The following is a 23,372-nucleotide window of genomic DNA, read 5'->3' as shown; positions in this document are numbered from 1 at the left end:
CTGCGGGGAAGGAGGTGCAGTGGCGTACAGGCCATCTCAGGGCATGGCTGAGTGGGGTACAAGCTGGAGCTGGCACTTGGAAGGCTCTCAGGTGCCTCTGGGTTTTTGTTTTTTCTTTCCATGTGCTCGCTGCGTGAATGGAGAACTGGCTTTCTGGAACCTTCAGCTTGGGGCTCAGTCCAGGTGGGAAGGCTTGTGCCCCCTGTGCTGCCGGGGGGTGGGTTCAAGCAGAGGGTGGTGGAGGGCTGGTAGTTGAGGGCTTGGAGCAGGGCTGGGGCAACTGGAGGGCGAGAAGCATGAATGTGGGGCCTGGGGCATGCCCCTCCCCTGCCTCCTCCCCTCCCTTGGAAAGTGTAGAGCCCTGGGTGACATGGGAGGTGGGGAGAGGCCACCCAGCAGCCTCTGGTCTATGGAGCAGATCTATCCCCGACCTGCTGTTGTGTCAAGGGATGTGACACCCCATTTCCCCACAGTGGGGGGCAGGGGCCTGGATGAATCTCCTTGCAGCCCCCAGAGACCATGGCAGGGGGCTGCTCTTGCTCTCCACAGGGGGGTGCCCTGCAGTTGCCCTTGTCTGCCGCAGTGCCTCAAGTGGGGGAACGCTGCAGCCCCCAGGCTGGACCTCCCCTGCCCCCCCCGTCCCGGAGTGGTTGCAACCCCCCTGCAAACCCCTCTAATCCCTGCCCCCGCCCTTGGCTTGGAGCCGGTGACCCCGCCCTCCCCCGCCGCCGGGGGCTGCGCTCTCCCCTGGTCCCTTAGGAGACTACAACTCCCGGCAGGCGCCGCGGCGGGGCTGGCGGCTCGGGCGCGGGAGCCCCTCGTGCCCATGGCCGCGTGCGGGGCCAGGCCGCCCTTCGCGCAGGTGCGGAGCCGCTGGGGCCCGGCCTGGGCCGGAGCCCGCCCGAGCTGCTCGGCGTCCCCCTGGGGGGCCCTGCGCCGCGCGCTGCTGCCGCCCGTCTGCCAGGCGGGACACCCCTTGCTGCGGGCGGCGGCTGCCGCCGTGGACCCCGCGCTCATCGCCAGCGCCGACGTGCAGCGCCTGATCCGGACGCTGGTGCGGGTGATGCGGCGGCTGCCGTGCGTGGGGCTGAGCGCGCCCCAGCTCGGGGTGCCCCTGCAGCTCTTCGTGGCCGAGCTCCCCGAGCGGCTGCACCTGGCGACCAGCCCGAGCCTGCGGGAGGCCCGGCAGATGGCCCCGTTCCCGCTGAAAGTGTTCGTGAACCCGGCCATGCGGGTGCTGGACTCCCGCCTGGTCTCCTTCCCCGAGGGCTGCGCGAGCATCGCGGGCTTTGCCGCCTGTGTGCCCCGGTTCCAGGCGGTGCAGGTGTCAGGTAGGCGGGGCAGCCCCGGGCCTCCCTGCCGGGACTGCAGCGCGCAAAGCCAGGCCCGCCCGTCACCAGGGCCGGTGCAACTAGGATGGGGGGGGGGGGCGGCATTTTCTTCGGCCGCTCCGATCGCCGCCAGCATTGAGGCGGAGGGAGCTGGGGCCGGGGAGCGCAGCGAGCGCCGCCTGCAGCAAGTAAAGGGGGCACCCAGGGCAGCTCCGCCCCCAGCTCACGCCTGCTCCCCCTCTTCGCCGAGCCCAGCGTGGCTGCTTCCCTTGGCCGGCCTCCCAGGCTTGGGGCACCTAAGCTGATAGGCGCCGCAAAACAGGGAGGTGGAGGCGGGGCAGGAATGAGCTGGGGAGGGGGGCGCCTTAGGGCAGAAGGGGAGACCCCTCAGGGCGGGGGCTCAGGGATGGGGGAGGGCGCAAGGCGGAAGTTTTGCCTAGGGCACGAAACTTCCTTGCAGCGGCCCTGGCCGTCACACTGCAGCGGGCCTGTCTCGTAGCACCCCAGTGCCAGGCCTGGCCTGCTACTGCCTCCAGCCCTCCGCACTGGCTCCCGCTCCTCTTCCTGCGTGTCCCAGCCCCCTCGGCTCCCCCCATCACCTGGTCTGTGCCACGCATCACCTGCCTCAGGCCTCCCCCCACACACACCCCGTTTCCCTCCCCCCAGCCAGGCCTGTCCCCTCCCCGCCCAGTCACCCACGCACACCAGCCGTGTGGCAACAATTCCTATTTCTGGGAAGCCCTGATTATGTTCAGCCACATATATTCACGCTGGCCACAGACAGTGTGCTGGCATTGAGTGGCCTGGCTTGGCATTCTGGCACATTGAGTACATCCCCCATAGTCTGGCAGGAGCCCCATATCTCTGAATCCCATAGCTGGGGATGGACTGAGGTCTTTGATCCTGGTAAGCTGTGCAAGTGGCAGGAATTCATGCTGGTGTGGGGGACACCACACTACCGTTAGGCAGGGCCCAAACACCCCCCCTTGCATGTGAGCAGCTCCTAGGCAGGGTAAGGCAGCTGGCCTTGCTGGTGTTATACATGCTGTGCTTAGCCAGAGGGGTGATTGGTGACAGCTGTATTGGAAGTGTGGGGGCCTGATGCTCAGCTTCTCACCTGGGCCATGTTTGCTTCTGTAGGCCTGAATGAGGCAGGAGATGCCGTTTCTTGGCAGGCAAGCGGGTGGGCAGCCCGCATCCTCCAGCATGAGATGGACCACCTGCAGGGCATCCTGTACATCGACAAAATGGAGAGCCGGACCTTTGTGAATACATGCTGGACGGAGCTGAATGACTGAGCCCCTCACGTGCTGCATCATGGACAGCTGGACTGACTGGCTTAGGTTGGGGTGTGCCCTCCACTCTGACCAAGGGCACGATGGCTGTGCTGGGAGTCTCTGGCAGCAGGTGGTAGCTCTCCCACCGACAGCAAGGGAAATAAATGTGTTCCACAGCTCAGCTGCAGTCTGAGAGTTCTGAGGGCCTGTGGCCAGGTGGGGGCCCACCCTCCCTTTCCCTCTGAGGCTATGGCTAACCCCCCTGCTGGGAGCCAGAGCAGGCAGACAGGTGCATCTCCTGTGCTTTCCTAGCAGCCCCTGCCTAGGGCTGGCCCCTGGCTGCATGGGGGAGTCCTGCCACGCAGGTTCAGTTTAGCCCAGCACTTGGAGGGGTAGTTTTATGATGTGCACCCACAGGGCCCAAGCTGAGAGTAACTTGTCTTCCCTTCTGTCAATGCGCTATGTGACACCGAGGCCTTAAGGGGAATGGATGTAGCCCTCCCTCCTGTCAGCAGGAACAGTCACCTCCTGCTGGGAGAGGTGGCTGAGGGGTACCACACTAGTGCTGGTGCTGGCGCCCCCAGCTGGTTGCTACCGACAGCACCAGGCCGCTGTAGCAGGGACCAAACACACTTGCTGAGCCACAGGCCAGGGAGACTCATTCAGCTTTATTACAGCAAACACAGAGAAAGTATTTCCCAATTCCAGCCTGGGTTCCTCCCCCGCCCCGGCAGCCTGCTACTGCCACCCACTCTCCCCTGCAAGTTGGACAAGGGCAGGCCACTTCCTGCTCGTGGGCTGGGCTCATCCCACTACTTGTGGCTGCTCGGTTCCCTCCAGGGCGCCACAGCCAATCTGCAAGAGAAGCCTGATGGGCAGCTCCCCTACGCGCGCCAGACTCTGCCTAGCAGAGAGCAGCTTTGTGGTGGACCCTAGCAGGGAGTCATCTCCCTGGGCAGGGGCTCTCTGACTGCAAGGCCTTCTAGCAGGAGTTCTCTTCCCTACTGAGAAGCCAGGCAGCAACTGCAGAAACCCACGGATGCTGCGAACAGGCCATCTTAGTGCAGAGCGGAGCGAAAAGTGGAGCTCTTCCCAAGAGCCACCGCTGCTGCAGAGATTTCGTTACAGACGCTGCCCAAGAGCTGCACACATTGAAACAGCCCCTGGAGCGCTGAGCTCCCATGTAAATCCAGCCTTCGGGGTGAGCTGTTTCCCTAAGGAGGCCAGTGGGCAGCCCAGGGCGCAGTGAGCAGCGTGGATGGGTTGGGAATTAAATTCACCTAAAAGGGCGTGAGATGAAGGTCATGGAGCTAAAAAAAAACCACATTCAGGTTACAGGTAGCCTATGGGTAAACTCCAGCCGTGACGCCCCTCTGCCCAGCCACTCAGCAGCCCTGCATTGGACACTTTTCCTGCCCAATCTGCACACATACACCCCACCCCCCAGCACCTCTCCTGTAGGCAGCTGGGCCAGCCGATCCACCCTCCCCGCCCTGCAGCAACCTGCCTGGCTGGGTTCTGAGCTGAGCCCCCAGATGTGATACTGCAACCCGACTAGGCAGCAGTGGGGGGTAGGATGGGGGAGACGGAGGTGGGACCTTAGTTAAGCACTGGGAGCCTCAGGCCGATGCAGGCGCCTTGTGCCAGGCACATCACCCACCTCCAGGCTGGCTACAAGCGTCCAAAAGGGATTGACAGTCAAACTGGCCCGGGGGGGGGGGAAGAGCAATTGCTGCTTTTCTCCCCCCCACTGGCACCTCAGGCTCTAGGACAGTGATTCTCAAATTTTTGTACTGGTGACCCCTTCCACACAGCAAAGCCCACCCTCCCTTATAAATTAACACCATTAGAAATGCTAGAGGCAAAGCAGGGGTTGGGGTGGAGGCTGACAGCTCGCGACCCCCCAGGTAATAACCTCCCGACCCCCCGTTTGAGAATCCCTGCACCAGGAGTCTCATTCCCCTAGCCCTGCATTGTCCCTGTTTTACACAGCTCCAGTGCTCAGTCTACCACTCGGGAGTTCCTGGCGCCCAGTCCTGTGCTCTGACCACTCTGCAGCACTCCTCACTCAGCCTCTCAAGCCTGGGCCCAGCTTCCCACAGATGGGGTTACCCCGGCCCTGGGCAGCCTCACCTGGCCCTCTGGAAGCACAGACCGGGAGGGGCAGGGAGTCTCACACTCCAAGGAGCTGGCTGCAGATCTGAGCACTTTGTGAGGCCACAAGCTTTTGTGCTCCAGCCAAGTGATCTGCCTGGCCCTGGTGGGGAAGGGGGCGCTCTGGGATCCTGCCCACAAACAGCACAGAGAGAACTGCCCCCATGAGCTCTGGAGCACAGCCACCACCCTGTTACTGCCAGCATGGCTGGCTATTCTGCCACTCGTCCCCGCAGGCCCATCTGGCTCCCACACCCAGCAAGTGCAGGTGGGGAGATCCCGGGAGCAGCAGCTGGTCACTGCAGTGGTAGCTGAGACGGCTGGGGGGTTGCTATTGAGTTTGGCCCAACAGCAGCCAGGGCGTGGGATTAGCTCATTAGGCTAACGCCTACACAAAGCTCCTCAGCTCCAGTGCTGGGGCTTGGCACTTGGCTACTCCTAGGAGAGGGGAATCAGGCACAGGACAGGGAAGTACAGGAGCCAAGGGGCTGCGGATTGTCACTCCCCCTTTGGAGGACGTAGCCCTCAGATCTTCCCCTCCCCTTGACTGTTATTCAGCCCCTCTCGCCCCACATCCACACCTTCAATCCTCTAATGCCAGCGGAGGGAGGGTGAAGCTGCGTAGCCCTGAGCTCTGCGGCAGGGCTTGGGACCCAGCTTGCAGCAGGAATGAAGCCTTAGCATACGGTGATCCGGGAATTGATGGGATGGAGGGTTGCAGCACCCGGGAAAGCAAAGAGCCTGGCTCACAAAGGGGCCGTGGAGCAGGCTGGAGAGGTCCCACAGCTATGGAAAAGCAGCCAGCTGGAGAGGACTCCTTTGGACTCCTTGCTCCCTGTGTCAGCAGCACTGCAGACAGTGGCTACAGCAGGGGCAGGGCCTCGCTGGAGACAAGGCACCACCCATGTGCTGCAGAACCTGGCCGTAGCCGTGCATCCAGATCTGTTTCTTGCTGGCAGTGCTACGTGACAGGCTGGCGCCTCACAGCACAGCTCCAGCATGGGGCCGTTTCAGTGAGGGGAGCTGGGGGGCCTGGTATGTGAGGCCTAGCCCAGAGGCCTTTGTCCTTCCACACTCTGCCTCCTCCCTGCGCAGCGTGTGCAGCAGGTGGACGAGTGTTACGCCCTGCCAGCTGGCCCCGTGCTCAGTGTGATTGGGGCATCGCTGTGTGGGCTCGGCCACCCCAGGAAAGTCCCGTTTTGGTGGGCGAAGCTTTTGGATCGTTTTTATTTTTATATAAACAAGACAAAACAAGCAGCATTAATTTAAAAAAATTAAAAAAAAAAAAAGGTGGGCAGGAGAGTTCGGGGCCCCCGGGGGAGGCAGGGCAGGCCCCTAGGCTGTGCTCAGCTCCTTCCGCAGGCCTGCCAGGCTGGCAGGGGTCGTGCTGCTGTGTGACTCCCAGCTGGGGGCCCACAGACAGGTGGCTTTCGTAGGGAGCTGAACATTAGTGTCCACCTGGCACCGTCTGCCTGCCAGCATTAGGGCTTTGCAAGCGTACACGCTGCCACTGCCAAGGCATGCCTTGCCCACCCCGCCCTGCCTGGCCACCCCCGCACGCCCCACAGCAGAAGCTTTTAACCTTCCTGTCCAAAGTCTTCTGTGAATTTCTTCACCTTCAGGAGGTCCTCTGCATTCACGGTGGGGCGGGTGGTGGCCAGTGAGCGCAGCATATCTGACTGCAAACAAGGGGAGAGGGCAGCTGAGGCCAAAGTGCAACATCAGAGTCTGTGTCGCTTTTATCTTGATGCCCTCGGAAATCCTACCCGAGTTCTGGTTGTGAGGGAGAATCCCATGTCTAAACACCCCAGCCCTAGCAAAGGCAGTGGAGCTAGCGCCTCTCTGCCCTGAACAACAGGCATCTCCCTATAGGGTCCCCCAGGGCAGGTGCATGGAACACAGGCCTGGGAGCCGGGACTCAGGTTTGATGCTGCTCCTGGTCACTACCCAGAGGTGGAGGTCACACCATTCTCCAGCCTGTCCCCTGGGATGGCCATGCTTACTGACCTCCCTAGGTGCTCGGGGAGGGCCAGGGGTCACAGGTGGAGAAGGACGCTTTCCTCTTCCAGCAGGCATTAATCCCGAGGAGCCCATGTCTGCTCTGTGGGTTCCCCTGCCCTGCACATGACACTGCTGCCCTGGCCACTCCGCTGCCTCAGCTCTCAGCACAATAGAACTGTCAGGGAGAAAGGCCAGAGGCTCTCGCACTCGGAGCTGTGAGCCAAGCACTCCAGATGGGACAGCTGCAGGGAAGCCGCAGGAAGAAGGAACAAGCAATCGCTCAGGGATGCCCACTGACCCGTTCAGCTATAGTGGTTAATTCTGAAGCCTAATGACGACAAAGTAAATCTTTTACGCTGAGGATTTCACCGGGAACATCCAGCTATGCTGGGACAGTGGCTTTGACTGGGATAGCACCTCTTTGCCCAGCCCCAGTGGGAGGGCAGAGCGAGGCTGTCCACACCAGCAGGGGCTCTGCTGGCATCAGGAGTGTTGCACACTGACTTGTGTCACTGGCCAAGTGATAATCGCTCTCATCCCAGCCACCCTCCGGCACAGCGTCTGTCCCTAATGAATTACTTACCATGCAGATCACTGGCTCCAGCAGCTTGTCACTAGGCACCTCCATCCAAGTCATCTCGATGGCTCCAGGGTCCCCCGGCGAGCATGGGGTCAGGAGGTCATCTACGGTTATGCTGGGATTGGTTCGAGACGGGCCTCGCACCTGCCACATGCGAGAGAGGAAGTGCATTGAGAGGGCAGATGCCAGGGCTGGCTCTCCAACCACCCACAGGGGCCTCTCTGACATGGGCCCTCTGGGGCTGGCCTGGGGGACTCAGGAAGGATCCCACCATGAGGGGTAAGGGCACCTGGCACACCCAGGTGGCCATCGAGCCCCCCTCCCTTGCAGAGGAGCGACCCCAGACTCGGATGCCGCAGTCCCTGGGGAGCAGCAGGTCCCGCACACCTGCTCTCACCTTCTTGAAGTGTGTGGCCGACTGCACTTTGCGGACAGGCTGCATGAGGGCGTCACGCACGATGACGCTGATGTCGGCTCCCGAGTAGCCGTCCGTCTTCCTGGCCAGTTCGTGGATGTTGGCCTCTGTCAAGTGGCGTGGTGTGTTCCCCAGGTGCAGCCTGAACATCTGGGCTCGGGCCGCCTCCTCCGGCAACGGGATGTAGATGCGCTTCTCAAACCTAGGCACCGACAGTGGGTAGAGCAGGTGAGCAGCTGCCCACGTTCTGCCAGGCGGGTCTGGCAAGCAGTGTGCCGTGCAGATCACTGCAGCACTGATGGGTTCCAGCAAGAGCTGCCGGGTGGAGGAGGGAGGGAGGTCTTGGGCTGTTGAGTGGGGCTGGGGATCGCTGAGGCACTCAGTAATGGTGACAGACCACTCTGTGTTCTCTGGGCCACTCCCTAAGGGGAGGGGCAGTGGCTCCTGGCACATTCAATGTGGCTGCCCTTAGCCAGGCAGAGGAGAGCAGCTCTGGCAGCTGGTTTCCAATAGCTCCCACTCACCTTCTCCTAATGGCCGAGTCTAAGACCCAGGGGATATTTGTGGCACCGAGGACGAGGGTCCCGTCGTTGTTATTACCAACACCTACCGGGAAGAAGAAACAGTGATCAAGGAGCGGGACTGCCTCCTCGGAAGGGCCCGGAAGAGCACAGGGCTGGATTAACCTGTGGGCCCCAGACCCTGGACCATGGCCCCAATCCCACGCTCTGCCCTGTCCCTCAAGGCCCCACCCACCACTCCCACAGGGCGGAGGGGGCAGAGGGCAGCAGATGGGGCCACAGGAGGAAGAGGCAAAGTGGGAGTGGGGCTATGGGAGAGAGTGGGCGCCAGGACCACTTCTGGGTTTACAATGGCACCAGGCCCAGGCTCAGTACTGGCTAGTCAGCCAGCTGCCAATCCAAGACAGATCCTTCACCCAAGTACCCCAAGCACCCTTCAAGGCTGCCCTCAGCAAAGGGAACGAGCAGGCTGAAGACTAGAGCAGCCCCTCGTTCTCCACCCGCCTGCCCCAGGGCTGATCCAGAATCATCTGAGCCAGCTGCGGGAGGGGTGAGCTCTGGGGGGCCAGAGCTCACCCACTGCGAGCCAAGGCCCCACCCACCCTGCATCTGCACCAGGAACTCTGTTTTGATCCTGCGGCCAGCCTCACTCTCGTTCTCATTGCGGGAGCCACACAGGGAGTCCACCTCGTCGATGAAGATGATGGAAGGTTTGTGCTGCCTTGCCAGCTCAAAGAGATTCTTCACTAGCCTGGGGCAGAAAGACACAGGGTCAGCGCTAACAGACAGGCAGCCTCCCCTCCAGCCCTGACCCTGCAACCCACACATGCCCCCTCAGTGGGGGAGCGAGGAGCAGCACCCTCGGGCTGCAGGCAGGGAGCTCCCTCGCTGTCACCGCTTAGCTTGTTCTCATTTACCCCACTGCCTCTGGAGTCACCTTCCTCAGGAGACACGCTAGTGCCTGTGAGGAGTGCAGCAGCCACAGTGCGCTCTCCTCTGCCCTGGTGCTGAGCACTGCAGTCCAGCTGCTAACTTACTTCTCGCTCTCTCCCAGCCACTTTGACATTAGGTCCGAGGATGACACGGAGAAGAACGTGGAGTTGTTGGCCTCAGTTGCCACAGCCTTGGCCAGGTACGACTTCCCCGTGCCAGGGGGCCCAAAGAGCAGAATCCCACGCCAAGGGGTGCGCTTACCTAAGAACACAAGAATGGCCATACTGGGCCAGACCAAAAGTCCATCGAGCCCAGTATCCTGTCCTCTGACTGGCCAATGCCAGGTGCCCACATGGAGTGAACCTAACAGGCAATGATCAAGTGATCTCTCTCCTGCTGTCCATCTCCACCCTTTGACAAACACCACTCCTTACCCAGCCTGGCTAATAGCCATTAATGAATTTATCCAGTTCTCTTTTAAACCCTGTAATAGTCCTAGCTTTCACAACCTCCTCAGGCAAGGAGTTCCACAGGTTGACTGTGCGCAGTGTGAAGAATAACTTCCTTTTGTTTTAAACCTGCTGTCCATTAATTTCATTTGGTGACCCCTAGTTCTTCTATTATGAGAACAAGTAAGTAACTTTTCCTTATCCACTTTCTCCACATCACTCATGATTTTATATACCTCTATCATATCCCCCCTTAGTCTCCTCTTTTCCAACCTGAAAATCCTAGCCTCTTAAATCTCTCCTCATATGGGACCCATTCCAAACCCCTAATCATTTTAGTTGCCCTTTTCTGAATCTTTTATAGTGCCAGTATATCTTTTTTGAGATGAGGAGATCACATCTGGATGCAGTATGAGAGATGTGGGCGTACCATCGATTTATATAAGGGCAATAATATATTCTCCTTCTTATTCTCTATCCGCTTTTAATGATTCCTAACATCCTGTTTGCTTTTTTGACCACAGCTGCACACTGTGTGGACATCTTCAGAGAACCATCCACGATGACTCCAAAATCTTTTTCCTGATTAGCTGTAGCTAAATTAGCCCCCATCATATTGTATGTATAGTTGGGGTTATTTTTTCCCAATGTGCATTACTCTACATTTATCCACATTAAATTTCATTTGCCATTTTGTTGCCCAATCACTTAGTTTTGTGAGATCTTTTTGAAGTTTTTCACAGTCTGCTTTGGTCTTAACTATCTAGAACAGTTTAGTATCATCTGCAAACTTTGCCACCTCACTGTTTACCCCTTTCTCCAGATCATTTATGAATAAGTTGAATAGAATTGGTCTCAGGACTCGGGGATACCACTAGTTACCCCTCTCCATTCTGAAAATTTACCATTAATTCCTACCCTTTGTTCCCTGTCTTTTAACCAGTTCTCAGTCCATGAAAGGACCTTCCCTCTTATCCCATGACAGCTTAATTTACAAAGAGCCTTTGGTGAGGGACCTTGTTAAAGGCTTTCTGGAACACAGCACACACTGAGCAAGAGCGGACCTGGCTTTGAATGGAGGGAATTAGGTACCCACTCCGGTTGGCCAGGCCTCTGCCCCAGCCCCCTGCAGCACTCTCCTGCCGTGCTGGGGGGGGCTGGCCAGTTCACATGCACCTCGCTGCTCAGGGGTCTGCTAGGGCTGTTGGGCAAGGAAGTTTCTGGGCTCTGCTCAGTACTCAGATCCCAGGACGTGGTCTCCACCTGGAATCAGCACCACAATGGCCACAGTCCGTCTCGGACGGAGCAGCAGCAGCCAATCCACTCTGCCCTAGCCTCACCCCAGAGCTACCAGAGCAACCCTCACCTGTGAATAAGTGTGGGAATTTAATGGGTAAAATCACAGCCTCTTTCAGAGCCTCCTTGGCACCCTCCAGGCCAGCCACATCGTTCCACCGCACGTTGGGCTTCTCCATCACAATGGCACCTGCGAGAGGAAGGCAGCTCTCTCTAGCGAGACAAGAGACGACAGCACTCGGGGCTCACCTGAGCCTCCCTCCAGCCACTGCACCAGCTGTCAAACTCCACCCGCCCGGGCCAGGCTGTCATCACGCATGAGGGATGTCTCCTTTTCGCTAGGGCTCACGAGGAGTCTCCAGAGCTGCCCAGCAGTCACAGAGTTAGAGAGGAGGCGGCCCTGCAGCCCCTCATCCTGCTCCAGGAGTGGCTCATATATAGTCCCACCGACCCTGCACCAAGCAGCAAGCACCAGACGCTTCCCAAGTCAGGAACTCGACCTTGCAAGGCAATGCCGTGCTCCCAGCCCCCACCTCTTACCCATCAACTGCTCCTGCAGCTTCTTCTTCTCCGGATTCTCGCCCTCGCTGTCACTGTCGCTCCTGTGGAGAGGACGCAGTGTCATGGCGAGGCCAGCCAAGTCCCAGGTCCTGCTAACGGGGGGAAGCAAGGATCTGGCCTGGCCGTGCCAAAAGGGTCAAAGCCTCGCAGTGCTGGCTCTTGCCAGCCCCAACAGGAGACCCCAACGCGCACTCAAAAACTACACAGTGCAGAGAGGGAGAAGTGCTGGTTTGAAACCCACTGCCGGAGTCTCCCTCAGGAGAAGTGGGGGCAGCCAGGGCCTGCAGCTGGCCTCTCCCATCGTTACAGGCATAAGCATGTTTAGGGAGTGCAATGGAGACTGCACACGTACCCCTTGCTGTCATTTGGAGACTCTTTGACAGGCTTCTTGCTTTGTTTGTCTTTGTTGCGTAGATAATCCTTCAGCTTCTCCGCCCGGTCCAGGTACTGCATGCACTTCGCCCGGATGCTCTCCTTCGCCTTGTCACTGTGAGCCTCATCTGTCAGGGCACCCGAGACACAGTGAGCAGCTCGCCACGGGCATGGAGTGAGGAGAGCCCTACAGCACCCTCCCTTTTAGGGCCAGCAATGGGGAAAAGAGCCCTCTCTGGGGCCATGAGACACCAACGTCTCCCTTCACCAGCTCCCACCGGGTGGGCAGCTGCAGAGAGTCCCCCAGGAGAAGCTGCCCCTAGAGACAGACGCAGCACAAACCCACAGCCGGGGAAGCCCCACCCCCCTTTGGATAATCCCACAAGTTCAGGGTTTCTGAGCCCAGCTCTACACTCAGCTCATTCCCCAGAGAACGCATGCACTCATGGGAACTCTCAGCAGGCTGATCTCTCTGGGGATGTGCTATTCTGGGCCGGCCTGACTCCCAGCAGGGTGAAAAGGGAAGAAGTATCCTAAGAGGAACAGCGAGGGAAAGACCTGGCACAGGCTGGCTAGGAGAGAGAAGCCAGACTCACATTTGATGGCATGTAGGAAGTACTCCACTGCATGCTGGTACAGCCGCAGCGCCTCCTCATAGTTCTTGGCCTTATCCTCCTCAGTCGCTTTTGTTACCAGGTCGATAGCTTTCTGCAAGGAGAGAACGCAGCTCCAGTGACACAGCTGCCCCAGCAATGTCAATAGAAGAGTAAAGAGGTAATGCTTCCCACAGAGGTAACGGCTTTTTGGACACCTCTGAGAAGTAGCAGCTGCACCACAGGCTCCTGGTGTTTACAGTCATCTCCTCTTTCTCATATGAACCTTCTGCTCACACACAACAGACAAAACTCACAAGTGGCTCCTTCTCGGCTGGACAAAGCCATTGATTCCAGAGAGCAAAAACCAAGCCCAGAACCCATCTCCATTTGCCAGGTCGGGGCAGGACAAGCAGACAGCTCCTGTGCCACTGGGACCTTTAACCAATGACACCACCACAGGGCAAGGGAAGGAGAAACAGATGCACTCGTGGGCCTTGCAGGGAAAGCCCTGTCTACATACAGAAGCCGTAGCACCTGTTTAGCGAAAGCACGACAGCTCCCTAATGTGGACAGTTACCCTGGTATCTATTGGGCTTCCGGGAAGTGGGCGGGCTTTAGGATCCTCCCCCAGCCTAAGGGGAGGATCCACAGGACCACAGAACCCACTGAGTTCGGGGGACAACTAATAAAAGAACAGGGACAGGAGTGCGGTCAAAGGGCCATAAGAAGGGAACCTGACGGGGACACCGAGCAGAGAACCCCGGACAGCGCCCACTGCTCCTCGAAGGCGACAATGTATTTATCCCAGTACAGCCAGGACAGGGTAACAGGCACCTCCACCTCACCAGAGGGGCGGTACTGGTCCAAGTGTTTTGGCAGGAAAGAAAGAAAGCAGCAGCCCAACTTGCACAGGATGCAAACCCTGGGCGCAGAACTGGCTTAGCGCCAGTCCCCCCGGGGGGCCGGGCACCCCTCTGGGCGAGGGGGAGGCTCGCCAGGGCGCTGCGCTAACCTGCGCCCCCCTCGCCGGTGGAGGCTGCGGGGCCCAAGCGCAGGGGGCGCCTGGACAGTCTCACCCCGAAACCGAGACCTGGAGCAGGTCCCCCGACAGGGCCCGTGCCTGGCCCGGCCCAGGCCCCACGGAGAGCCCGGCCAGGGGCATCGCCCCACGGCCCCGAGAGCTACGCAGCTGCGTCCCCGGGGACAGGCGCCGCGGCGGCCCCCAGCCGGGCACTGGGCCTGGCACCCGCGGGGAGCGCTCCGGGCTGGCCCGGCGCAGGGGCGGCCTGAGGCCCGCAAAGGAACCGGCGCCGGGCGGGGTGGGCCAGGGAGGGGCCGGAGCCGGGCCGGGCGTGGGGGGGGACGCTGGGGATGGACCGGGGGCCGGGGCGGGGGACGCTGGAGCCAGGCCGGGCGGGGTGGGCCGGGGAGGGGCCGTAGCCGGAGCCAGAGAGGGGCCCAGGCCCGGGCCGGGCGGGAGACGGGCGGGGGGCCGGGGGGGACGCTGGGGACGGGCCGGGGGCCGGGGCGGGGGACGCTGGGGCCGGGCGGGGGGGGAGAGGGGACGGTGGAGCCGAGCCGGGCCGGGCGGGGGGGGAGGGGACGCTGGAGCCCGGCCCGGCCCCGCCGCCGCTACCTGCAGGGTTGACGTTGACATTTCATCGCCCGGCGCCGCCCGGGTCCCCGGGACGCTGCGCGCGGCCTGGATCCGGCTCGGGCGGGAGGCGGCGGCACCGAACCGCGCAGCCGCGAGGTGGGGAGCGAGGGCGGCGGCGCCCCCTGCCGGCCGCGCCGGGAACTGCAGCGACCGCCGGCAGGGGAGGGAGCCCCGCCCCCCAGAGACACCCCCACGCGGCCCCCACGCGAGTGGGCTCCAGCGCGATCCTCGGGGCTTTGATTGATGTACACGCCTGTGAGTGACCCGCTCAGCCTCGTCCACCCCCCTGCACCGAGAACCCCCGCGATGGACACGGCCCCCCCTTCCCCTACCGACTCCCCGGGTTTCAGTCTGAAGGGACCATTAGCTCATCGCCTGCATAACAGGGGCTATTCGGGTGCACCCCCCGCTAGCCCTGTGCTGCGCGCAGGAACCTGCATCTGGCTAAAGCCGCCTCCGGAAAGGTGTCCAGGCTGGACCAGAGGATGCTGGGGATGGAGAAGGTGCCACTTCCCTGGGACACTGAGGCTCAGCTGTGTCTGGGGGGGGGAGGGGGGGGCTGGCTCCAGGTCTGTTACAGCTTCGGCCGCTGCACAGCACTTTAGGGGCAGCATCTGCTCGGGAGAAGAGCAGCGCAGGGGGAAGCGGTGTTAGTCTAGAGCAGTAGCGAGCGAGTCCTGGGACACCTTACCGCAACTCTGTCGCCAGGGCCGGGGCAACCATTTAGGCAAACTAGGCAGCCGCCTAGGGCGCCTAGTGGTTGGAGGCGCCTAAAAGCCCCCTCAGGCAAGGAGGTAGAGGTGAGCTGGGGGGGCGCAAGGAGAGGGTTGCCCGCAATAACGGGGGGGGGGGTGAAAAGGAGAACAGCTCCCCGCCCCAGCTCACCGCTGAGCACACGGCCCAGCTCTAAGTCTCCTCCGATCAGCGCCGCACGCCTGGGCAGGGAGGAGAAGTAGAGCAGCCCCAGCATGCTCGGTGGAGGAGGCGGAGCCGAGGTGGGCTACCCAGGCAGGGTTAGCTTCCATGGGGGGAGTCTCTCCAGGCAGGGTTAGCTGCTGGGGGAGGGGGGTAGGCAGGGGAGAGAGATTAGCTATCACAGTGCAGGGGGGTAGCTGCTGTGGGGCGGCTCCCCCGGTGAGGGGCTGAGTTAGCTGCCATGGGGGGGCAGGGTTAGCTGGTGGAGGGGTGCAACGTGGAAGTTTTGCCTGGGGCACGAAACTTGCTTGCACCAACCCTGTCTGTGGCTTTCTGGAGACAAGGTCACTCAGCCATGGTTTTTCCTTGACAGGTCCCTTGTAGGGGCTGAGGTGGGGGTGAGGAAGGTTACCTGCCTCCTTGCTGACACAGAGAATCCTGGGCTTTGCACTCCTGTTTCTAAAGTGGCATTGTTACCCCATTGCCATCTGCCTTGAACCAGGAGCCCCCTCAAATGGACCGTGCTATTCCCCATCTTCGGCATTTGCCCCCTAGAATGCATACATCCATTCACATTCAGGCCTGGAGCTTTAATAACCATGTAGAGTTAATGGACACCACAGTGCCTTTCCTTTTTCCATAGATAGACCTGCCCCCACCTTTCAGTGGGTGAGGCTTGCTTGGTCCCATGTGATTGTCTGTACACACTAGCCTTTCCAGAGTATCTAGTGGGTGTCTGGGAAGTGGGCGGGCTTGCTAAAGGATCCTCTCCCAGCCTAAGGGGAGGAACCACAGGGCCACAGAACCCACTGAGTTCGGGGGACAACTAATAAAAGAACAGGGACAGGAGTGAGGTCAAAGGGTCAGAAGGAGGGAACCTGACAGGGACACCGAGCAGAGAACCCCGGACAGCGCCCACTGCTCCTCGAAGGCGTCAAGGGAGCCAGTGGACGCCGCCCAGAAGAACTCCGCCCGGATGTGTGATCGGACCATGGAGCGGAAGCAAGCCCCACAGTCACTGGAGTCTCCATCGGCCAACCTCCCCTCCCTGGTTGCGTGGATGGCCTTTTTTGCCAGGGCGAGGAGGAGGTTGAGTAGGAGGTCCCTGGACTTTGTGGGGCCACGGATAGGGAGTGTGTACAGAAGGAGGTGAGGGGAAAAGTGCAACCAGAAACATAAGAGGATAGCAATGAGGAGCAGGTGTAGGGGCTGCAACCTGGCGCACTCTAAGTAAACGTGCGCCAGGGTCTCCCTCACGCCGCAGAAGGGGCAGGTGTCCGGGCCTTTCCAGAGTAGGTAGGCAGTTCCATTCTTAAACCCTAAAACTTTTTGGAATAGTGCATTGTCTAGGTGAGATTTCTTGCCCCCTGGCACATCACAGCAACAAATAGATGCTTATTGGGCTGTGGGCCTATCACTGCAGCCCCATTCATCCAGGGCTGCTTTAAGTTATAGGTTCTGCAGGCCAATGCCTAGGGTCCCAGCTCCTCCAATCATGTGGGTATGTGGGAATTTCAGCTTTAACAAAAAAAAAACTAAATACACCACACTTTCTTGCCCTCATAGGGGTGAAGAAAAGCTCGATGTAACTGATGCAGGGACAGTTCTTTGAGCCTGCAGACAGCCAATGGTTCAGATGGGTGAACCGCCTCATGAATCTCAAAGCATGACCACCACAGATCCACTTTCTCCTGGGGGTTCTGCCAAGCCCCCTCCCCTCCAACACAGAACTCTGTGTGGCAGGAAAAACAGAGAGTCTCCTGTTCTAGGATCAGGTGGTCTCCCTGGCTGCCAGCTTCCAGGGGTGCTGCACCACTGCACTGCTTGGGGTTTGTTTTTTTTTGTTTGCTTGTGGCAGAGGAGGACAGGGAGCAATGATTTCCATCTTGAACGGCAAAATTACATCTGCATCTCCTACCCCAGACAAAATATGTTCCACAGAGAAAAACCCAAATATAAAAATCTAAAAGCATAAAAGCCTTTATTGTTATTTACAGTGTAAAGGATACACTTGCCCTTAGGTTACATTTTCATTGTAATGTACAATACTATACAGTTAACATGCAACTCAAGGGACAATAGGTTGTCTATGCATCTATATTTATAGAGTACACATAAAGCTTTAATGTGATTGTAAAACACACAAACTCCCTTGCTTTTCACCGCTCGGGTTATTTGGATTTGGTAACCTGGAAGTTCCAAAAGCTTGAGATTAAAAACATCAAAAAAGGAAGAATTATATGAACAGTTAACTACAAAGAATACAAAAAAAAAATTGATTGCATGTTACTTTAGTTTTTTCATGGGAGTGTTAAAGTCTGTGCCTTGATTATATCATATCAAACAGCATAGAGTTTGCACAGGTTAAAAAACAGTTTACTTGTAGTGGTTCGGTGCAATTTATTATTCAGGTGACCTGGGGCAGTTCTACCTACAGGGTTCTTGTCTTTAGGACCTGGGGCTTGTAATGCTCTATTTACCCAAATTGTAAACTTAACACTGATACCCTGTAGTGAGATCCCCTACACTGGCTGATCCCAGACAGGCAGATATGCTAAAAGGAAAATGGAGCACCACAAACATTGATGTGCCAATGGGATTTTATTTTTTTAATTTTATTCGGCAGAGAAGAGATGTCACTGCAAATTATTTTTAAAACAAGGTAGAACTAGCCCTGTAGTTCTCCCAAATTCTAGAACATGAAAGTGCAATCAATGTTTTGATGTACTGTGTTGCAGGCCAGGATGCTGTAAGATCAGCAACAGAAACAGAATTAACTCATGTAGCAAAATCCTGGCAGCATAAAGGCAAAAGGCAGAGGTGGGCTGGCTGTAGAGAACAGTTACTTAGCCTTACAGCAACCGTGGTGCTTCAAGATGCTCTGTCCATGTGGATCCCACAAAGCACATGCACACCAGGAGTGGGATCCACAGCCAAAGACTTGAACATTTGCTTTTACTAGTTTCACGTCCATTTTCTTTATTGCTTAATATCTAATGCGAAGAGGCTACTGGCTTCCTTTAAAAAAAAAAAAAGTACAGCCTAGTTTCTACATGGAAGCAGTGCTTAATTTCTGCCAGGGCTGAGCTACCTGGCACCTTTGGGCCTGGCATGTCAGTTAGGAAAGTACAAAAATTGCTTGAAACCTTGCACCTCTTTCATTACAAATTAAGCCCTGCATGCTACGTTTGCTTTCAGTTGTGGGAATTAGCCACAGGCATAGAAATGTTGTATTGGGGAAAGCACAAGAATCTCCAAAGATTTTGCAGCGTATTAACTCTGAGAGTTGATCCCACAAATGCTGTTTGAAGAGGAGTTGGTAGAAGAAATTGACTTGACTAGAGGGGACCAATAGCTTTTAAAATCTACACAGCTTGTATAAGGTTTTGTAAACACCATTCACTAGTTTAATTATGCACCACCATATGGTCATCCAGGCTGATAGGGCCATATTTAAGACATTTATCTGCTCTTATTCCGGATAGAAAAGATAAGCTCAGCATAAATATTCTCCTCTCTGGTTTCCAAGGATAACGTGGGATGCCTCTCAGTGGTGTATCTTCCACATGGAATGCTCTAACAGCTCTCCAGCTGCAGAGCTGGAGCGCCACATGGGGCATTTTCTAGCTTTCAACATACCACCTCACTCAAAAATCCAGAGGTTTGCATAGATGTGGGAGGAGGCGGGAGGAGAGTCTCTTGCAGACATTCCGGGGCCCTTTTCCCTTCTTACAGGGAAAAGACAGGGCAAGCTCCCAGGAGTCTGAACATTTCCCCATATCTCTACACAGGCTCTGGGAAGAGGGGAGCCTGCTGCCACCAGAAACAAACGAAGCCAGGTGAGGCACATAATGTATGTACTGCAGATAAATCTGGTACCTCAACACTTCTGGGGAGGAGTTGGGACACAGTGGGGGCTTCAGCATCAGAAATTCAGTCTGCAGAACAGGCTTTTAATACCAAGTTAAAACATTAAAAACCTTAAAAGCTAAGAGGACCTGAGCTTCCAGAGTAAGTGATGGCTCGCAGTGTTCCAAAAGGGCATGCAGCATTCTGTAACAGGGCAGATATTTGGCATGAATGAAAGACAGCCCTGAGGAGACCTAGGCAGAGTGCAAACTGGCAAGTACTTGGGGGAATCTCTGATCCGCAACAGACCTGAGCCACCATTCAGTGGACACTGATGCTCACGCGAATGAGAAGATGGGTCAGGTTTGGACACAGGTTCTCTGGGAACTAGGCTGAGATCTCAGGGGCTTCACTGGTGAAGCAAGTCAGGATCGAATTCAGGCTTTGTGGCAAAAGGCTCAAACGTGAGTGCTTACACAGGACAGAATGTCATTCCTAACACAGTGAAGCCTGGGAAGGAACCTGCATCTGTTGGGAGACAGTTTCAGGCTGGCAGCCTGAGCCTTTCTGCACATGAACTATACCGTGTCTGATGCAAAGGGGAAGGCAGACCATACTCCGTGCACAAGGGGTGGCAGCTCAGCTTGCAGTGGGTGGTCATGACAAGGCAGTACTAAACACTCCTCCACCTCCCAGAGAAATCCAAATCCAATTGAAATGAGTGAAAACCTCTTGTTAAACCAAACCTCCACCACGTGCAATTCCATTTGGCGTCAATTCTTGACATTTCAGTTGCGATCTCAACCACAGCTTTGCTAGTGACAGGCGATTTGGGAAGAGTTCAGCCCACTGACAGCAAGTTTTGTACAGATCACGAGCAGTACTGACAATCAGTGGCCACCACCAGAGCTTAAAATAGCAACCACTCAACCTTAAGTGTCAGAGCAAAATAAAAAAAGCAGAGAAAGTGCTTAAGTCTACAAGTTCTTCCCTGAAATCCTCAGGGATATCTAACCCCTTGAAACCAGTCAGGGCACAACACAATTTGCATAGCAGCTTATTAGGTAGTTTGCAGAACGAAGGAATAATATGGGGTGGGGGGGGGCTCTCCCATTTTATGTGATATCTTGACACTACTCTCACTTTCCAGTACAACAGGTGTGAATATTCCCCTGCTGATGGACCCCACATTTACCCTCGTAAACCTGGTTCCTAGCAAGCCATGTTTTCCTGGGAGAAGGCGGGACCTTGTCTAGAATTCTAATTTAAGTCGACTTGTGGCTTTTGGTAAGAGACCAAACTGCCTAGCCTCTAACTTGTAAAAGTATTCCAGATGCTTTACAGCCACCAATGTGGTGAAGCTGCAAATTAAACAAAAAAAACAGACATTCAGATAAGAAAATAGTCCAACATGGTAAAAGCTTAATCACCCTGTGGCATTAGGAGTATTTCTTTATGGGTTGTCTAAGAACGGAGGCTTAGAACTAGTCTGCTGTCCCTGGAGTAGATTTTTCACCACGCAGACTCTGTGCTTTCCAGCACTTGCCGTACTGATGGGACAAACCTCAACCATACTAGAGGTAAAATATCCTCTTTTAGAGCAGCTAAAATAGACTGAAGAGCTTAACAGCCTTGTGTTGGAATGACAACTCTTCCAAACAACAGTCTGTTGGGTGAACACAAACCTATCCAAATCAGTACTGTGCGGGAACTCACACTTTATATTAACCTTATATTCACTTCATAAACCCCAATCAGCTAGGACACTATTCTAAGTATGTTATAACCTGGTGTGATTTGTTGTTTAAACAAACACGTTTCAACTGACTGGCCTTTGCTGATTGCTAAAACAGTGTTTGGAAGTGAGCTGCTAGGCATCAGGCATAGGCTACACGGTTGTGAGGGGCCTGTGAAGAACACTTCCTCCCTAGGGTTTCAGCAGGCTGCTGTGCTGGCAGGACAATCTGGGCAAATCAGCTTTGCTTCATACCTCACTTAAAGGAAGTGTGCCCTCCAGGATCGCTTCTTTCCCAGAACAGGCTCGCGGTGTGTGAAGGCCAGGATCGAGGCGGCAAGCTCTTAGGTTCACCTCCAAAAGCTTTGTGCTGTGAACTCTCACCTTAAGTCTAGTTACATCAAGCTGTTGATCTGCGCTGCTAAGGAGATGGGCTACCGTACTGGTCTGCAGATGGCGTAAGTGTCCCACTGCTCTAGCCAGTCTCAGAAAGCTCAGTACACTGGTAACTTGTGAAGCTGAATCCCAGGAGTTAATCCTGAGCAACCTACACTGAGAATCAAATGCTCACAACAGCAGGTGCTAGAGGTGCTCCAAGGAAGCAAGCAGAGCCTCAAAGGACTGTCCAAGCCACCTGCTGTGTGCGCGCAGTGGGCTCCTGGAGTCCCTGTCCCCCATCTCTAGGTGTCCCAGGCACAGTTCTTCCAAAGCATGAGAGAGACCAGGAATCTAGGAAGAGAGCTGGAGGGTGCAGGCCCTGCTGAAGGTCTGGGTTATGCAGTGAAATCCATTTCTCGGAGTTCTGAGCCAGGCTGCATTGCCAGGTGGCTTGAGTCCTTTTGGGAAGAGGTCAGTGATGTGCTGGGAGGGGGCTTCCAAAAGCCCTGTGTTCAAATTCTGCCACCAGAGTGAAGGAAGCACTGCAATTTCCCTGCCTCTGGTGGATAAGCTGCCTCCCCTCGGCCCTGCAGATGCTTCAGAAGACTTTCTTTAGGAATGGGACAGGCTGTGCCAACAAGCATTGCAAGCATGCACACAGCTCTGCATGGCTTGAAAGCTGGTCCCTCTCAGCGACAGAAGTAGGTCCAATAAAATATACCATCTTCCCCACCTTGTCGCCCAGGTATTTCAAAGTCATTCACAGGCCCCCGTCACCCATCTCTCTGCAGCACACACACCTGGGCACATGGGCTTGGCACAGGTGGAGGGAAGCAGGCAGCCCAGCACTAGGAAAGGAGAGGGTGCTGCTAGTGTCTCAGGAGGAAGTTGCCAGGCCCAGAGGCTGTGCGCATCACTATATGGGCATCAGCTGCTTTACACATTCCAGCTCATCTCAGAACACGCAACCAGCTGGCCCTTCTGTGCCTCTGATCCAGCCATGTGGCATCTGTCCTGTCACATTTGACCATCGGGGGCCTCGATAAGAAGCATCAGCGAAAAGCACCAAGTGCTCTGTATTTAGGATGTTTCCAGGTGCCCAAAGCAAGTCAGAAAAGTGACTGAAATCTCCCTATCCATCCCACTCAGCAAGGGGGATCTAAACCCACTGGCTAGTGAGAAGGACAGGCCTCTTCCTTACCAAGGATCCCTGGGAAAGTGGCTTTGTGGCAACAGAGGGAGCTGGGTCAGCTTGGAACAAGCTGAGGGCGGGGGCTCATGGAACACACTTCCAGAGCGACCAGCACTGAACTCCCAGTCTCCTCATCTCCATCTCCAGTAAAGCACCAACCCACCTTACACCAAAGGCACATTTGGTAAGCAATAAAAATGGCGTCATATGGACTGGTTCTAGTTCCGACCCTAACCTCCCCCCTCACAGTCCCATGCCAATGGCTCTTCTTGCAACAGATGAGTGACGGATGCTCGGCTTGACGCTGAGTCTTCAGGGTGACAATCGAATCCCAGGAGTGTCAGGAAGAAGAGTCTCAAATTGCCAGCAGCCAGGAAGGGGCTGGAAACTATTGTGCTACCAGCAGCAGCCTGGCCTCAGCATTTTCTAGGCATGTGGCACAGTTATTCCAGGGAATTGTGGAGAGGCTGGAGTTTCTGGCTATGGCTTTGAGGAGGGCAGGAGCTTCCTTCCACACCATCATGGTTCTGGCATGAGTCAGTCTTTGTCAAGGCACTGGTACTGCAGGAGGACACCACAAACTAGGGTCTTTTGTGCTTTTTTGCTGCTGGGACAGTAGATGTGTTGTTCAGGGCTGTTGGAACCCTTCACCTCTTACACAAGCAGTCCCATACGGGTGACTTTGGCTGACAAGAAAGTGTGCAACATAAAAACAATGGGTTTCGGACAGGAGTGCAGGTCCAGAGTCTGGAGAGAAAGCACAAGAGATGCTGTCAGTCCCACACAAAGCACAGGGCTCTACTTGGAGCAGAAGTGTCAGTGTACAGATTGCAAACAAATCACCCCAAGACAGTGTTTTCAGCTCCCACTCAACCACAGAGCCCAATGGTTACAAAGAGCTTCTCACACAGCAGGGAAGAGCAGATCTTGACCTGGGCTTTCCCCCTGGGAACCGCCAATCCCACACCCCCAATTCCAAAGGTGATGGAAAAGCTAGGCCCAAAGCACCGAGGGCCTGTAATCACCATGAGGCCACACTGCTCAGTCTGGCTTCAACAAGCAACAGACTCTCAATCCACCTGCCCCTTGGGATCTGAGTGTGAGGTGTCTGCACGGTAATGATTAGGGATCAGCCACCAGCATGGTGTGGGAAGGACTGG

The 23,372-nt window shown here is 56.5% G+C and overlaps 3 protein-coding genes across 5 annotated transcripts in view; 1 reads left to right on the top strand and 2 right to left on the bottom strand.

Annotated features, from left to right (window-relative positions):
* Positions 1-826: 826 nt before the first annotated feature.
* Positions 827-2,789, top strand: PDF (peptide deformylase, mitochondrial). Its single transcript, XM_030581999.1, has 2 exons — positions 827-1,331; positions 2,472-2,789. The coding sequence occupies exons 1-2, from the start codon at positions 827-829 to the stop codon at positions 2,627-2,629; spliced, it is 663 nt and encodes a 220-aa protein (XP_030437859.1). The 3' UTR covers positions 2,630-2,789.
* A 1,727-nt stretch (positions 2,790-4,516) lies between these two features.
* On the bottom strand, positions 4,517-14,230 carry VPS4A (vacuolar protein sorting 4 homolog A). Of its 2 annotated transcripts, none has more exons than XM_030581783.1 (11): positions 14,123-14,230; positions 12,487-12,598; positions 11,871-12,018; positions 11,498-11,559; positions 11,028-11,147; positions 9,317-9,473; positions 8,882-9,030; positions 8,283-8,364; positions 7,741-7,960; positions 7,347-7,487; positions 4,517-6,464 (listed from the first exon to the last, which is right to left on the bottom strand). In XM_030581783.1, exons 1-11 carry the CDS (start codon positions 14,141-14,143, stop codon positions 6,399-6,401), a joined length of 1,278 nt encoding a protein of 425 aa, XP_030437643.1. In that variant the 5' UTR covers positions 14,144-14,230; the 3' UTR covers positions 4,517-6,398. The 2 variants fall into 2 exon arrangements, with proteins under 2 accessions (XP_030437643.1, XP_030437642.1); XM_030581782.1 differs by having other exon boundaries at positions 4,518-6,441.
* A 2,784-nt stretch (positions 14,231-17,014) lies between these two features.
* The window catches only part of SNTB2 (syntrophin beta 2), a 53,907-nt gene continuing 47,549 nt past the window's right edge, over positions 17,015-23,372 (bottom strand). For both annotated transcript variants that reach the window (XM_030581304.1, XM_030581305.1), the window contains one exon: positions 17,015-22,959. In XM_030581304.1, the coding sequence (XP_030437164.1) occupies positions 22,867-22,959 (93 nt within the window). In that variant the 3' untranslated portion in view covers positions 17,015-22,866. The remainder of the gene's footprint in view (positions 22,960-23,372) is intronic.

The sequence above is a fragment of the Gopherus evgoodei genome, chromosome 12 (assembly GCF_007399415.2).
Source record: "Gopherus evgoodei ecotype Sinaloan lineage chromosome 12, rGopEvg1_v1.p, whole genome shotgun sequence".
Classification (NCBI taxonomy): Eukaryota; Metazoa; Chordata; order Testudines; family Testudinidae; genus Gopherus; species Gopherus evgoodei.
This window is presented reverse-complemented; position numbering and strand designations above follow the sequence as displayed.

Coding starts and splice junctions, on each gene's coding strand:
- PDF (XM_030581999.1), top strand. CDS start 827: ATGGCCGCGTGCGGGGCCAGGCCGCCCTTCGCGCAGGTGCGGAGCCGC. Junction 1,332..2,471: donor CCAGGCGGTGCAGGTGTCAG/GTAGGCGGGGCA, acceptor TTGCTTCTGTAG/GCCTGAATGAGGCAGGAGAT.
- VPS4A (XM_030581782.1), bottom strand. CDS start 14,143: ATGTCAACGTCAACCCTGCAG. Junction 9,474..11,027: donor ATTCCCACACTTATTCACAG/GTGAGGGTTGCT, acceptor TTGTGTTCTTAG/GTAAGCGCACCCCTTGGCGT. Junction 7,488..7,740: donor CGGCCACACACTTCAAGAAG/GTGAGAGCAGGT, acceptor CGCATGTGGCAG/GTGCGAGGCCCGTCTCGAAC.